This window comes from Delphinus delphis, chromosome X (assembly GCF_949987515.2).
Source record: "Delphinus delphis chromosome X, mDelDel1.2, whole genome shotgun sequence".
NCBI lineage: Eukaryota > Metazoa > Chordata > Mammalia > Artiodactyla > Delphinidae > Delphinus > Delphinus delphis.
This window is the reverse complement of record NC_082704.1, coordinates 110,430,380-110,445,188: the sequence shown is the minus strand read 5'-3', so window position 1 is coordinate 110,445,188 and position 14,809 is coordinate 110,430,380. Positions and strand designations below refer to the sequence as shown.

At 39.5% G+C, this 14,809-nt stretch overlaps 1 protein-coding gene across 1 annotated transcript in view; it reads right to left on the bottom strand.

The window, feature by feature from the left end:
• Positions 1-14,809, bottom strand: part of ADGRG2 (adhesion G protein-coupled receptor G2) — a 113,386-nt gene that overhangs the window by 39,053 nt on the left and 59,524 nt on the right. Inside the window, exons 3-7 of the mRNA XM_060002365.1 lie at positions 8,411-8,446; positions 5,158-5,196; positions 5,027-5,050; positions 3,322-3,360; positions 1,181-1,222 (exon numbers count right to left, since the gene is read on the bottom strand). Of these exons, the coding sequence (XP_059858348.1) occupies positions 1,181-1,222; positions 3,322-3,360; positions 5,027-5,050; positions 5,158-5,196; positions 8,411-8,446 (180 nt within the window). The remainder of the gene's footprint in view (positions 1-1,180; positions 1,223-3,321; positions 3,361-5,026; positions 5,051-5,157; positions 5,197-8,410; positions 8,447-14,809) is intronic.

Sequence of the window (14,809 nt, the reverse complement as noted above, 5' to 3'; positions counted from 1 at the left end):
CAGAATGATTTAGTTGACATTTGGTGTGTAGGCATCACGTTTCAGCTAAGAGTTTTGATTCTGTGAGCGAACTGAATTTAGGTGCCAAAAGTTACCTGACATGTAGATTTCTATATTGTTCTGCAGCAATGTTACCCACACCAAAAGAGAAAGATTTCATTTTAAATATACTTGCTTATGGACATAACTCACTGGAAACATACACTATGCAAATACTATAGATTACTATGGATAGTAATGCTTTAATGTTCTTGGTCAAACATTGTTCTATTGCTTACTAAGCTTTTCATTCTCTCATCTCCATCTCTCATCTTTCTTGAAATTTTAGTAGCACCTTTGTTTCCAGTGATGCGTATCTTTTGCTACTCATTCATACTGAGAATTTTCTTTCCTATTGTTAGGGCTGTTATCCATAATTCCCTCCAAGTACATGGCCACAAGTCAGCCTTTAAATCATGAGCGAGAAAACTCTGGCTGTAATGGGCCAACCCTATTGTAAATATTTTAGGCTTTGTGTGTCATATAGTCTCTGTTGCAGCTACTCTACTATTCCTCGTGGCGGGAAAGTAGCCATAGACAATATGTAAACAAATGGGCATGGCAGTGTTCCAATAAAACTTTATTTACAAGAACAGGTGGTGGGCCATATTTGGCCCACAGGCCATAGTTTGCCAACCCCTGCTTTAAATCAACTGGAAGCCTTTGTTAAGCAAATCATGTATCCTTAATCTTATAATAGGCACTTAATAGTACATCCCTTATTTGATTTAAAAAGAGGTTGAGGTTCACTCCTCTAAGAATCTTTCCTTCATAAATTGCATCTCACTGATAATCATTAGCACCAGCCCTTCTATCTCTCATGATTCTTATCCATGTCAGAATCACTTGTGAAATCATTGCCTTTATCTGCACACATGTTCATGCTGGTTACCTGTTTGCCTTGTCTCTCCTCATAGACTAGAAGATTCTAGAGGGCGGGCATTGTGTCTGATCATTATTATATAACCCCAAACACTTAGTACAATTTAAGGTACCCAGTGCATAAACACCTACACGTGAAGAACAGATTTGATTTTTAAAAGACAGGAAAAAAGAGAAAGAAAACATAAACACCAGCCATTTGTTTAATTTTACTTTAGTTACAAAAAAAGAAAGTCTTGATATTGATAATAAGTCATACCTGATGCATTGAAGGTTTTTACTATAGTGATTTTAGTTTTTTCTGCAAAGAAGCAATTTAAATATTAGAGCAGAATTGTTATTTTTTAAAAACAATTTGCCATGAGTATCATTTTAGTGAACTGCTAAGAAAATCAAACCGTTGACACATTTAAGACACTATTGGTCATCTCAGCAGCAGAATGAATGAGAATTACATACTCAGATCATATAGCATTGGCAGAGGGTGGGTCTGGATTCAGATTCCTACATTTACCCAGTTAGATCATTCCTGTTACCCCACTGCCTGCATAATTCTACTGCAGTTTCCATGCGCTGCTGCTAGACAAATTAATGTGAACTTACACTTCAGATATGCAGAATTAAGTCACTATCAGGACCTTCGGGTGATAGGTTGTAAGGAGCAGGTGATTCAGAATAAAAATGAATGGAAATAGTAAACACAGGATCTACTATCAAAATATTGCTACTATACCCGAATATCAACAGTGTCCTCCTACCTTCTTTAGGAGTTAATAATAATAATATAATATTATTGATAGATAAAATTATTCTCAGAGAGGCTGAGACTATCCAACTACAGTCATCCAACAAGCTCACAGCAGAACCAGGACAGAATTATTCCAAGTCCATGACTCACAGGCAAATATTAACACACTCTGAAGAAACGAACCTTAGAAATATCTTCCCGACACGCTTTGGGAACAGAGCCCATGGCTTATTTCCCAGATAATAGAGAACCAGGCTCAGAAATCCTTACTGTAAGGATGGCCAGTTAGAAGAGACTGTGTTCCGGGCACAGACTTACAAAGAAGGTCTGTCTCCTAGGGTGAGTAGCAAGTTCTGAAGAAAACACAAAGCTCAGATCTTGGAGAAACACTTAAGAATGATGACGTTGTCCTGACAGTTTCAGAAATCTCATGTCTGTATGTGTTATTGACAAGCTTCTGTTTCAGTGTGTGAAAGACCCATGGGCAATGATCGGTGGTAATTATAAAAGCTGACAGCATTTTGCATTACTATTAAGAATCCTTTTAATATATTATTTTGTTTTGCCCTGACACTTTCCTTTCCAGAGCAAACAAAACACAGCTGTGAAATGAACTTCTGATTCCAGTAAAAAAATCTTTGGGGGAAAAGTGTTCAACCTCACAAATATGAAAACATGCAAAATAGAACCTAAGGAATTGAGAGGAAAATCTAATAGTATATGACATAGTCTCAGCTCTAGGCAAAGGTACGGTTACAAAGACATTCTCATCCACTGCAGACAGGAATGTTGTTGGGTGCAACTTTTCTAAAAGGTAATTGGGCAATTGGTATCAAGGGCCTTAAAATATTCATAATGCTGACCCAAATAAGTCCAATCCTTGAAGAGCATTCTACAAAAATCAGGGAGAAATGCAAAGATGTTGGCACAAGGATGTTCACTGCAGCAATTTGTATTTAAAAAGCAGAAACAGGGACTTCCCAGTCCAGTGGTTAAGACTCTGCACTCCCACTGCAGGGGGCACGGGTTCCATCCCTGGTTGAGGAACTAAGATCCCGCATGCTGCGCAGTGCAACAACAACAACAAAAAAACAAGTAGAAACAAATTTAATGTTCACACATGGTACACGACGGAATATTATCAAGTCATTAATAGTAAGGGATGCTGGAAAATACTTATAATTTAATATGAAGTCAAAAGGGTAAGATACAAAAATGTATGTAAACTATGACTATTTTGTTATATATATATACATAGTGTGTATATATATATATGATACTGAATGGAAATATACCAAATTATTAACAGTAATAGTCGTAGGAAAGTAACATTAAAGATGATTGCTATTTTCTTCTTTGCATTTTTCTATATTCCCCATTTTTTATGAGCTAAGATGTATTACTACTGTAATCAAAAAAATCGTAAATGTTATTTTAAATGGAGTGCTATAGCCATAAGAGTTTGGAAGTTCAGGAGTGTGGTGACACCAATTATAGTTCAATGTCAAAGTAAAACGAGTAATAAATCAACAGTTGGAGTCATAGGAAATGGGCAAGGAGATAACTTTTACTAACCCAGAAGACCACACAAGTGAGAAACTCAAGAAGCCACAGAAGACAAGTTATTATATTTAGAAATAACTTGACATTACCTGTTTTGTTCAAAGTAGATAATACGCTCGAAGCAGCATCTGAAATAAAATGATAAAAATTAGCACGGCTATTGACATGGTTAACAAATACATGCATCTTCCTAAGTTCCTTAAACATTTCACTTTTCCCCAAATCCTGGAGAAGTTAGAGACTTTTGCAAAAGCCAACTGGTCCACCCCCTCACGACACTAGCCATTCCCCAACCCGCGTAGACCATTCCTCAGCAAGTATTCATTCATTTAAAAATGTGTTTCCTGAACACGTTTTACGTGTCTAAAACATAGCAGCACTCCTATAATCATTAGATTTAAATAAACCTATTTATGTTGTTTAATATTCTGTCCCCTTTTTTTCTCTATTATAATGAAAGTCTCTAAGGGATATGACATTTCCGTAGTTAGTAGTAACTTTAATATTATACATAGCCCTATAGATGCTTAATGCATTTGTACCTAAAGGTATACTCTTATAAAACAATCGTTAACAAATTCTAGTTTAAATTTGGAGTTCTTGAACATGATATTCAACGAACTTTTAAGGAAATCTCATTTTGATCGTTTCACTTAAAATCCAATTTAAAATCTACCCTATTGGTATTTCTTTAAATGAAAATCCTTCTAGAATTTATTATTCTGGATGAAACTTTAAGGGGGAAAAAAAGGCCTGTAATATATTATTGCACTTAAAAAAAAAAAACCCCACACAAATGGGATCCAAAAACTACTGCCAAGGCTATTTTAAAGATGTTTTTTCACTGTAAAAAGTAATTGCACATAAAAATGATAATGTCTTGGGCTTCCCTGGTGGTGCAGTGGTTGAGAGTCCACCTGCCGATGCAGGGGACACGGGTCCGTGCCCCGGTCCGGGAAGATCCCACATGCCGCGGAGCGGCTAGGCCCATGAGCCATGGCCGTTGAGCCTGTGTGTCTGGAGCCTGTGCTCCCCAACGGGACAGGTCACAACAGTGAGAGGCCTGCGTACCGCAAAAAAAAAAAAAAAAAGATAATGTCTTTCCTTTCCACTGGACCAAATGTGAATTTAAACCAGTTTTGATTGGCATGAGTTGCATCTATGATTGTTTAGCTCCTTAACCACCAACCACATGGTGAGATTTCATCTTAACTAAGGGATTGTGAAAAGTGTTGGGTTTTTGACTGCAATAAGATGGAAGGCTGTCTACCCACAGAGAAAGGGAACAGAATGTGCTGCCCTGCCCACCTCCCTCGATTATAGCCCAATTCTTTGCCCTTTTCCCTAGCATGAAGCCAGATTTTTTTTTCATTTCATACTATTTAAAAATTGATAAAATCATCTGTAAAAAAAAGGCTGTCTCTGAACACTTTGTGCCTCTAAATCTACGGTGAATCACATTAAAGTCACTGGATGTGCTTTTCCCATTTAAACAATCTGTCCTGTAAAGTGTGTTCACATCGTGTTGGAGAGCAAGTAGAGCTCTCAAAATGTGATCGATATTTCTTTCCTTTCACAGCACAGTTAGAATGGTGTACGGCTGTCCTCCTTCCACAATAAGAATGTTATCATTTAACCAGAAAGTTTAGGTTGCTCTCCAGGGTCGATGGTCTGGGGGATTTTTTGTGTTTGTTTGTGTTTGTTATTTGAATAAGGAAACCTTCAACACCATTCATTATACTTATATTCATATTAAGGGTTATCAATTTTCACTTGCTACAGAAAAATTCTTACCATTTAAGCTTGTAGTTTCAACCTCTTTTGACCCAAGGAAAAATGACAAGACAAAGGTATGATTAAATCAAAAACTTAACAAATTGGGGTAAATATAGGTTTAAATTTTTTCAAAATCTTGCCTGGAGTACCATTGGAGTAGGGGACAAAACCAACAAGAGATGATTCAGCTGCAGGAGAAAAAAAAATTCCAATTAATACTTTGAAACAATTATTTATTGAGTTTTAAGGAGTTAAACTTTTGAGATATAATTATGAAAAGTAGAAAACAGGCTATCAGACCAACATGTAGTTAAATCTGCAAGTCCCATAATCACTCAGTGAGTATACATTTAATCAGAAAATCATAAAGAAAGAACCCAAGAGATGAAATGAGTACAACTGTTTCATTTTACAGGTAAAGAATATGAGACTCATGACCACGAAGCTTGCTCTGACCTATGGAATATTATGGAAATAACTTTAGGAACCACAACAAAATAGAGACATACTACTTTCAAAATTTTTCAGCCACAGAGTCCTAGAAAACATTTTATAGTTTAATAATTTGTCACACTACAATTATGAAACATATTGGCACATAGGTTCTACTCTGTTTATAATGACACCTGGTAACTTTTCTCATAATGAATTTAAGATTTAAAAAAATGACACTGCTATCACTCAATACTGTACTACCTAACACAACTTCCTGGTAAGTTATTTTAAAATATGGCTGCTGGGACTTCCCTGGTGGTGCAGTGGTTAAGAATCCGCCTGCCAATGCAGGGGACACGGGTTCGAGCCCTGGTCCAGGAAGATCCCACATGCTACGGAGCAACTAAGCCCGTGCGCCACAACTACTGAGCCCGCATGCCACAACTACTAAAGCCCGCATGCGTAGAGCCCGCGCTCCGCAACAAGAGAAGCCACTGCAACGAGAAGCCCGCGCATCTCAATGAAGAGTAGCCCCCGCTCGCCGCAACTAGAGAAAGCCCATGCACAGCAACGAAGACCCAACATAGCTAAAATATTTTTTAATTAAAAAAAATAATAAAATAAAATATGGCTGCTATTAAGACAATCAGGTTGTAAATTTCCTGTGGAATAACTCTATTTATGCTAAGAGGTCAGTCTACTGCACACACTTTGCATGTTTAAATATTAAAAAGATCCAATGGCTTGACCTCTCCGTATACACAGGACAAGTAAACATTTTACAACTAAACTGAGCTTTGCAATAGGGAGCCTGATATTCAGCTGGTAAGGACAACATTTGGGTGTGTCGAGGCGCTTGGCTGGCCTGTCTGTTTTAGACCAATCATGCGTTGGCTGAAACACACACACCCTGTCTGTCCTACATTATTCCTTCCAAATTTTGTCATTTTTTTAAATTACCAAGTATATTTCTTGAGAAGTAAGACAGTTCCTGAGCAATAAGATTCAAAGCCTGGGTATGGAATCCTTTGCTCTTGGGGCAGAACAATACAATTGCCCAAAGGTGGTTTTTAATCAATGGCTATTCATTTTTCTGATTGGAGAGGAATGGGTGACACCATCCAAAGAGGCCTGCAGGCACAGCCGCCTGTCCATCCCTGGATGTGTGCTGGCTTTCCCCTGGGGCCCTGGGGCTGTGCCTGGCATCATTGTGTGCCTCCAAACCCTCGACCTCATTCCATGCAAACAGAGTTTTGCAAAGATATCACCATGATTAAGTCTGAGAAGGCTACTGCAGCAGAAGAAAAATACAGTGGTTCATTTTATCCTAGAAGTTTAATAACAAGGGGGCAAACTGGCTTAGTTAAAAGAGCTTGGGCTTTGGAGATTTGCAGTCCTGGGTTTGAATCTCTGTCCTGTTACTTAATAACTTAATAATAATGATCAGAGACTTCCCTGGTGGCACAGTGGTTAAGAATCTGTCTGCCAATGCAGGGGACACGGGTTTGAGCCCTGGTCTGGGAAGATCCCACATGCCATGCAGCAACCAAGCCCGTGCGCCACAACTACTGAGCCTGCACGCCACAACTACTGAAGCCCACACACCTAGAGCCCGTGCTCCACAACGAGAGAAGCCACCGCAATGAGAAGCCAGTGCATTGCAATGAAGAGTAGCCCCTGCTCACCGCAACTAGAGAAAGTCCACGCACGCAGCAACGAAGACCCAACGCAGCCGAAAATAAATAAATAAATAAAATTCTAAATAAGTAAATTTGTAAAACATAATAATAATGATCGTTATTACTTACTGAGGGTTTACTCTGTGCTAGGCACATGTGTTATCTCATTTCATCTTCACAACTTCCCTATGAAGCGAGTACTGTTATTCTCTTCAATTTACAGATGAAAAAACTGAGGCACAGAAAGGTGAAGGAACTTGTCCAAAGCCACACAGATAGCAATGGAGGTGGGGGGGCGGGGGGGGTGGCCAAATTCAAACCCAAGTAGTGCGGCTCCAGAGAATGTGTGAACATGAGCAAGTTTCATCCTCTCTGACCCTCGGTTTCCTCATCTATAACATGAATATAACGATCCCTATACTGCAAGACTGGAAGCAAAAAGAGATGTCGGAAGACTCCCAGACATTTAGTATGTGCATGAGCAGTAATAGCGATCATTACTAATTTCAGTTAAATGAATTAATAACAGTAGAAGCTCATTTTCACACAACTAAGGACAATGTGAGTTGACTCACTCCTTACCGTAAAAGATTGTTCTGTACTATATGGTATATATATCACAGAATGAAACACAGAAGTAGGAGTTAGAGAAGCTATGTGCTGCCTCTGTGATGTAGGGCAAGAAGCCGTGTGAACTTAGATAAGTTACTCAGCCTCTCCAGGCTGCACCGTGTTATTAACTAAGGGATGGGGTGGGACCACTTTATCCCTGAGGTCCCGTTGTAGCCAGCAGTCTGGAATGCAGGTTCAGCTCCTGGTTCCTGCCAAGACGGGTCCTAGTTATAAATTTCTCTTTATTGATTTGCCTTCCCATTCTCATGAGTGCTAAGCCTTTAGAAGCCTTTTGAAAAATATTAATTCAGTGGGGTGCTGAGGAAGTATATTTAAGAGAACATCTCAACCCTCAAATATAGAAACATTTAGCATGTTTATGTCCTTGATACTCTTCAGGAGACATGAACTAGAATACTAAAAATAACACTGAAGAACTGAAGCAGTTACCATGATGAAAACCCACAACTTAGTCCCTAGCTTTCTTTAGCAATTGGGGGGGATTGATAGACTATCCTGTTGTCTGTGTCTGCTTTGATTTTTCGGGAGTAGGTTTAATGACAGAATTTAATTAAGCTTTATAGAAGAAAACAATTTTTCTGTATCTGACATTGCATGGAGAACTTTTAGAATATTTTGCTGAAATGCCCCCAAAGTCATGAAATAACAATCTTACCAGAAGGTGATAACAAACTGGAATTATCAGCATGCTCTGTTGACGAAAAAGGTGATTTAAAGTTAGTTTAGTTTGTAGATTAAACAACAGGGAACTACTGTATAATACAGGGAATTATTACAGTATCTTGTAATAACCTATAATGGAAAAGAATCTGAAACAGAATATATATATATATATATATATATATATATATATCTGAATCACTGTGCTGTACACCTGAAACTAACACGACATTATTGTAAATCAACTATACTTCAATTAAAAAATGTAAAAGTAAATAAAATTAGTTTGTACATGAATTTGTAGGAGATTAACATCTTTAACGGCAGCGAATGTAAAATGAGTTGCAAATAGCTACCAAAAGAGGGCAGTATGTTAATTTACTATTATTTTCAACAGCCTAATCAGTTCTTTCAATTCTCCACAAAGACATATCTCTGGTGAAGCAATTCTTCCAATTTAACTGTTGATGGTACTCTATATATTTTGTTATATAATGGTTTAGTACATTTTAAAATAAAAATGATGACTAAGAACTTCGGTTGTTGGCAAATGTTCATTAGAATGTGTAAATGTATACATCTGCATAAATTAAACTTCCCGTAACTGTACTTCTTTTTATACCTATTAGCGCAGACTTTATACCTTTAATTAAGCCAATCAGACACCTCTGGGTATATAAACTACAAGAACTGTTGTGTTATTTATTTTGGGAGGATGCTAGATTCCTTGAAAGAAAAGTAATTCTATTTTTTTCTCTATGAAAAATAATACACTTATTGGAGAAACTTCAGAAATTACAGATAAACAAAAAGAAGAAAATTAAAACCACCTATAATTTCACCACCCAGACATAAATGACATTAACATCGTGACATATATTCTTTTCTCTTTCTATGTGTTAATGTATATCTACATATGAATATAAATGTATGAATGTATGTGTATACATATGTACTTATACGTACGATAAGAAAGATCATGTCACTTAAAACTACTTGTAACCTGGCTTTTCTCATGACACTATATCCTGAACATTGTTCTATATCATTAAATAATTTTCCCCAATACCATTTTGTAATGACTGCATAGCATTTCATTGATTGGATGTACCATTAATTTATATAACAAATTTCCTTTTGATGGACATTTTACTGTGCACAGTTTATCATGATTACAAACAACGCTGCAAGAAATCCTCTTGGTAAATTTTTGCATACATACTTGCTATTTCTTTCAGAAATTCCATGAATTTTGATTGCCAAGATGCCTTACAGAAAACAAACCAATTTATACCACTCTTTGCAGTACATCAGAGTGTTACTTTCGCAAACTCTCACCCAATGGGATATTACCTTATAAATTCTTAAACTGTTTTTAATTACAAAGGAATGGTTATTTCCATAGTGGTATCTTGAGATACAATTAAAAAGAAAGAATAAGTATACTTAGAAACTAAAATTGCACAGTGAAACATACCTGGTAGCTTCCAGGAGCCTATTTTCCTTAAATGGTGGTAGGGTACTGATTATTTTCTGGTATAATTAAAACACAGTTCTTCTTGAAAGCAGGACTGAATGAGTGCTCCAGTGGTTGGCGCAGAGTAGTTAGTGTCTTGATGCCCTAATTTAATTGGCATTGCCTCTTCTTAGTCTCTGTCCTTCAATATATCCCTCATGCTACCTTAAATATCCCACCAATCAAAGAGTCTGTTGAATTAACAGGAGTTTAATTTTGAGAATGCTCCTGGGAGCATTAAGGGGAAATCAGTCATTCACAGCTTAGTATGAATTAATTCCAATTGGCTGAAGTCTTTTGATTATGTAGCAAAGACCTACCATACTGGGCCATGTTGAAAATTTCCGGGAAGAATCAACATTCAATATGGGCTACTTGAAAATGACACATCAGTTTAGGCAGGTGAGGTAGAGTGGTGTGGGAGCGTGGCACAGGCAGGGAACAGCATGAAGGCACTGAGGAAGAGTTGAGTACCAGGGAAGAGGGATGGAGAGTGATGTTGAAGGGCAACAGGGGCTAATACTGCTTCCTTTTCAATTTTGCCCAGTGGCTGACCAGAATCACCAATTGTTCAACCTTCTCCATTGCTAAATCCTTTGACAAGAGCTGTATACCCACAGGGAAAGGGGCTCATCTGAGTTTCACCTCTTTCTTAGATGCTAGAGGAAATGGACAACTCAAGGGTAATAGGAGAGCCAGAGCAGAGAAGGAACTTTCCTGGTTGGCCATCTCTGGGTAGACAGGTTTGATAGGCATGGATTCACAATCAAGAGGTAAAACCTGATCAAAATATAGATCAGGGTTCCCCTGGTGGCGCAGTGGTTGAGAGTCCGCCTGCAGATGCAGGGGGCGTGGGTTCGTGCCCCGGTCCGGGAGGATCCCACGTGCCGCGGAGCGGCTGGGCCCGTGAGCCATGGCCCGCGGAGCCTGCGCGTCCGGAGCCTGTGCTCCGCGACGGGAGAGGCCCCAACGGTGAGAGGCCCGCGTACAGCAAAAAAAAAAAAAAAAAAAACCATAGATCAAGGGCCAGCCCAGCCCAGCCTACAGGGCTCCCAGCAGAGACGTACACTGATGAAGGGAGGGAACCCAGTAAATAAAAGTTAAAGGTTTTTAAACTGTTATTGTCCGCTTTTTGTCTTTTGGCATTTTTTTTCTTCTAGGGGCCCGATTACTCAGTGACTAACATTTTATTCACTTTTTCTGTCTCTCATTATAACGCTCCACATCACTCCTCTTGGTGCCACATAGAGACGTCCCATAGGCCTTACATTTTCCTGAGTATCAGCCTCTGTTTTTCTTGGGCTCTCTCCTAACTCACTTCTCATTTGTTAAAACCAAGGAGGTGGTCGGCATTTCCAGTGAGTCATATATTTGAGTTCCATGTCACTCTTAGGAGACAAAACATTTCCATTGTTAAAAAGATTCGCAAAAAAAAAAAAAAAAAAAAAGATTCGCAAGCAAAGAAAGGAAAAACATTTAAATTTTTCAGATTTTCCTTTGGAAACTTACAAAGAGCAAAATTTAAAGCATTATTCATTTATTGAAGTCTCGATATAAATCCATAAATAAAATTGTGAGCTGTCTATAAAATTTACTCAATATGACCCCCTAGTGATTTTTTAAAACAAAGTCCGTATATTGCAATTATGATGACCAGGAGTTTGGCATGCCTAAGCTTCGAATGGACGCCAAACAGAGGAACTGGCAACTCAAGAAAGCGGCCCCCCTCGACGGGGTCTCTTTCCCTACATCGCCTCCCTGGCACATTCTTTCAAATTTACTGCTACCACCTCCCCAAATCCAATCCCACATGATCAAGTGTGGTCTGAGCACTGCCATGTGAATGCCTTACTGTCATTGCCTCTCCAACTCCATATATCCAAGACCTTGTCCCCCATCGCCCCACAGCATTTCCATATCATTCTTGAATTTGATGGACCTCTGGTAACACCAGCCAAACAACTGAAACTGGAAAATTCAGTATATTAGTTTCCTGTTGCTGCTGTAACAAATTACCATGAACTTAGTGGTTTAAGACAATGCAAACTTGTTACGTTAGAGTTCTGTAGGTCATTAGTCCAACATGGGTCTCACCAGACTAAAATCAGGGTGTCAACAGGCTGCACACCTTTCTGGAGGCTCTGGGGGAGAACCTGTGTCCTCCTTATTTGGATAACTGGCAGAATTCAGTTCCTTGCAGTTGGAGGACCTAGGTCCTCATTTTCTTGCTGGCTATAAATTGAGGGCCATTCCTCGATTCTAGAAGCCACCCACATTTCTTGGCCCCATTCCTCCATCTTCAAAGCTAGCAACAGTGGGATGGGGTAGGGGGAGTCCTTCTCATGCAGCATCCGTCTGACTCACTCTTCTGCCTTCCTCTTCCACTTTTAAGAACTCGAGTGATTAGACCGGGAGCACCCAGGCAATCCACGATCACCTCCCCATCTCCCAGTCCTGAGCTTTGATCACATTTGCAAAATCCCTTTTGTCATGTAAGGCAACATAGTTACAGGTTTGAGGCATTAGAAGGGGACATCTTTGGGGAGCCATTATTCTTCCTACATACTCAAAAATTCAGGTTTTTTTAAATTATGGAGAATATGACTTGCAAGGAACCACACTTTAGGAAGAAAAATCCCACAGGGGTTAAGTGAAGGGCCCAGAAAACTAGAGTCAGTTTCAGCAATACAGCTGAGTCTACAAACCGAAGGCCAACGCTCTGGCCATCGCTCCTGACTCCTCCTGTTCCCCACCTCCCATCCCACCCCCAGATTCCGTCATCCATCCTGTGCATTCTTCTCACCCTAACAGGGAGCTGTTGCAAGGATTAAAGAGAAATGATGTGTGTGATGACAGTAAGAGTGAACACTGATTGATGCTTCCTGTGAGCCAGGCTTAACGCACGAAGAGCTTCCTGCACATTTTATTATTTAAAATCAGCCAACGACTCTGTGAAATATGTGGATTCCTTAGCATCAGTCCTTTTTAGCGCTTGAGAAACTGAGGCTGCGCGAGGTTCCGTGAATTGTTCCAGGTCTCCGTGGGAATTCACTGTAGAGCTGGGATATGAACCCAGGCAGTCTGACTTCAAAGCTTGCCCTCTGGGCCTCTATTCTATCCTACCTCCAATGACAAACTGTGTAGACCATAAACTAGTACATAAATGGAGGGTATTAATATTCCCTAATCTCTCTCTTACCTCTCCTTTCTTCCCATGCCCACTGCCCCCTTCTAAGCCCAGATCTTGATCGCCTCACATATAAGTGAAATATTAGAACCCAGAACCTTCTCATTGGCAAGGATCTTAACGTTCTTTGCGTCTGACTTCTCACCCAACTCAGTAAACCATCCCCCGCACGCACACCATTGGCTCCCAATCCCAGCTCAGCTCCCCGACGAGTTCTATCTTGCCCACACGATGGAACTCACACTGAAGTTTTTGAAAGTTTGAATTTCTTACCAACATTTAAGAATTAGGAGATTTCAAATAAAATTCCAAATTCTTACCCTTCCAAAATTGGAAGTTTTAGATGACCCCTTTCTGTCAGCTCTCCAGCCCCCTAAAGCATGCCCTGGCATGAAACTGATGGAGACGGCTCTTTCCTCTTAGTATCTTAAAGTTTATTCATTGGCTACACCATTCACTTGGCATTTGGACATATACTGTTAGGCACTGTTATTTAACTTTTTCCACTGTATGTCTTGTTTTCCCAACTAAATGCTAAGCTGCCTGATTCTTTACTATCCTCCAGGAATCCAGTGCAGGGCTTTGCATTTTTGCATTGACTGATGACATCATTAAGGAGTCTCCAGCAGTCATGAATATATGACAGGTAGTTCAAGAGCATCAATTTAATGCAAATATTGCAAGGGGTCAGGTCCCTGTGATACAAAGCACAGCAGGGGAAAGATGGGCAAAAGATCTGAGAGCAATGAGGCAGAGTCCATGAAGGAAAGACTTGAGAATACTTCTTAGATGGCTATGGTTCAGAATCTGTACTTTGGAATCATAGCTATAACTGCCAATCACAGCAGGTAGCTTGCTTAACAGATCTTCTAAACGTATACTAAAATGGCCATTCAACTGCCGTATCACAAACGTTGCCTACAGCAATGATCTCAATACCGTACCCTTTATCAACCTTTCCTCTTCCTAATGCCCTCTCCCTGCTCGCTCACTCCTGATTCCTGGGATCACCTCCCAAATAACCTGCACCCAAGACATACAAGGTCATGTCTGAGGGTTCTGAGGTTTTCAATTTTCTTCTGCTATTTGATATGTGGGAGATGTAAGACTTAAAACGTCAGACAGTTGGTTCTCTTTACACCCAGCACATTCTCCCCGAAGTTGGATGGGAAAGATAAAGGCTTAATCTTCTAGGAGTGGATCTAAAGAGAATACAACTAGCCCCCCTTGCATGAATGTTTTAGAACCAACTAAAATTTGTAATCCGGTGACAGTCCTTCTCTGGATTGAATTACTGTTCCATAGAGAGATGATTCAAAACAAGGTGCCACGCCTAGGCACTCTTATACAGGAACCCCAAACAAAACAAAATTATTATGACAGTGGCTCTCCAGGGCTTGGGACAACAGACACTCTTACAAGAACTGTATTTTTCAGATTTTACTACAGAACCAACAAAATGACTGAAAACATTTCTACTTCGGCACAGCCAAAATGTGTTTACTTGAGCTGTGACCATCTCACGTCACAGTGCTCAATAAATACTCTGACACAACGTTTTTATTAAACAATTGATAATGACATCCCTAAAGAAAACGTCACCTCCTAGCTGGTGGAATTTCCCAAAGTGCAAACGATTGGCAATTCTAGGTGGGCCGTGGCCAAAATGGGAAGTGGGTGAAACGTGGCCT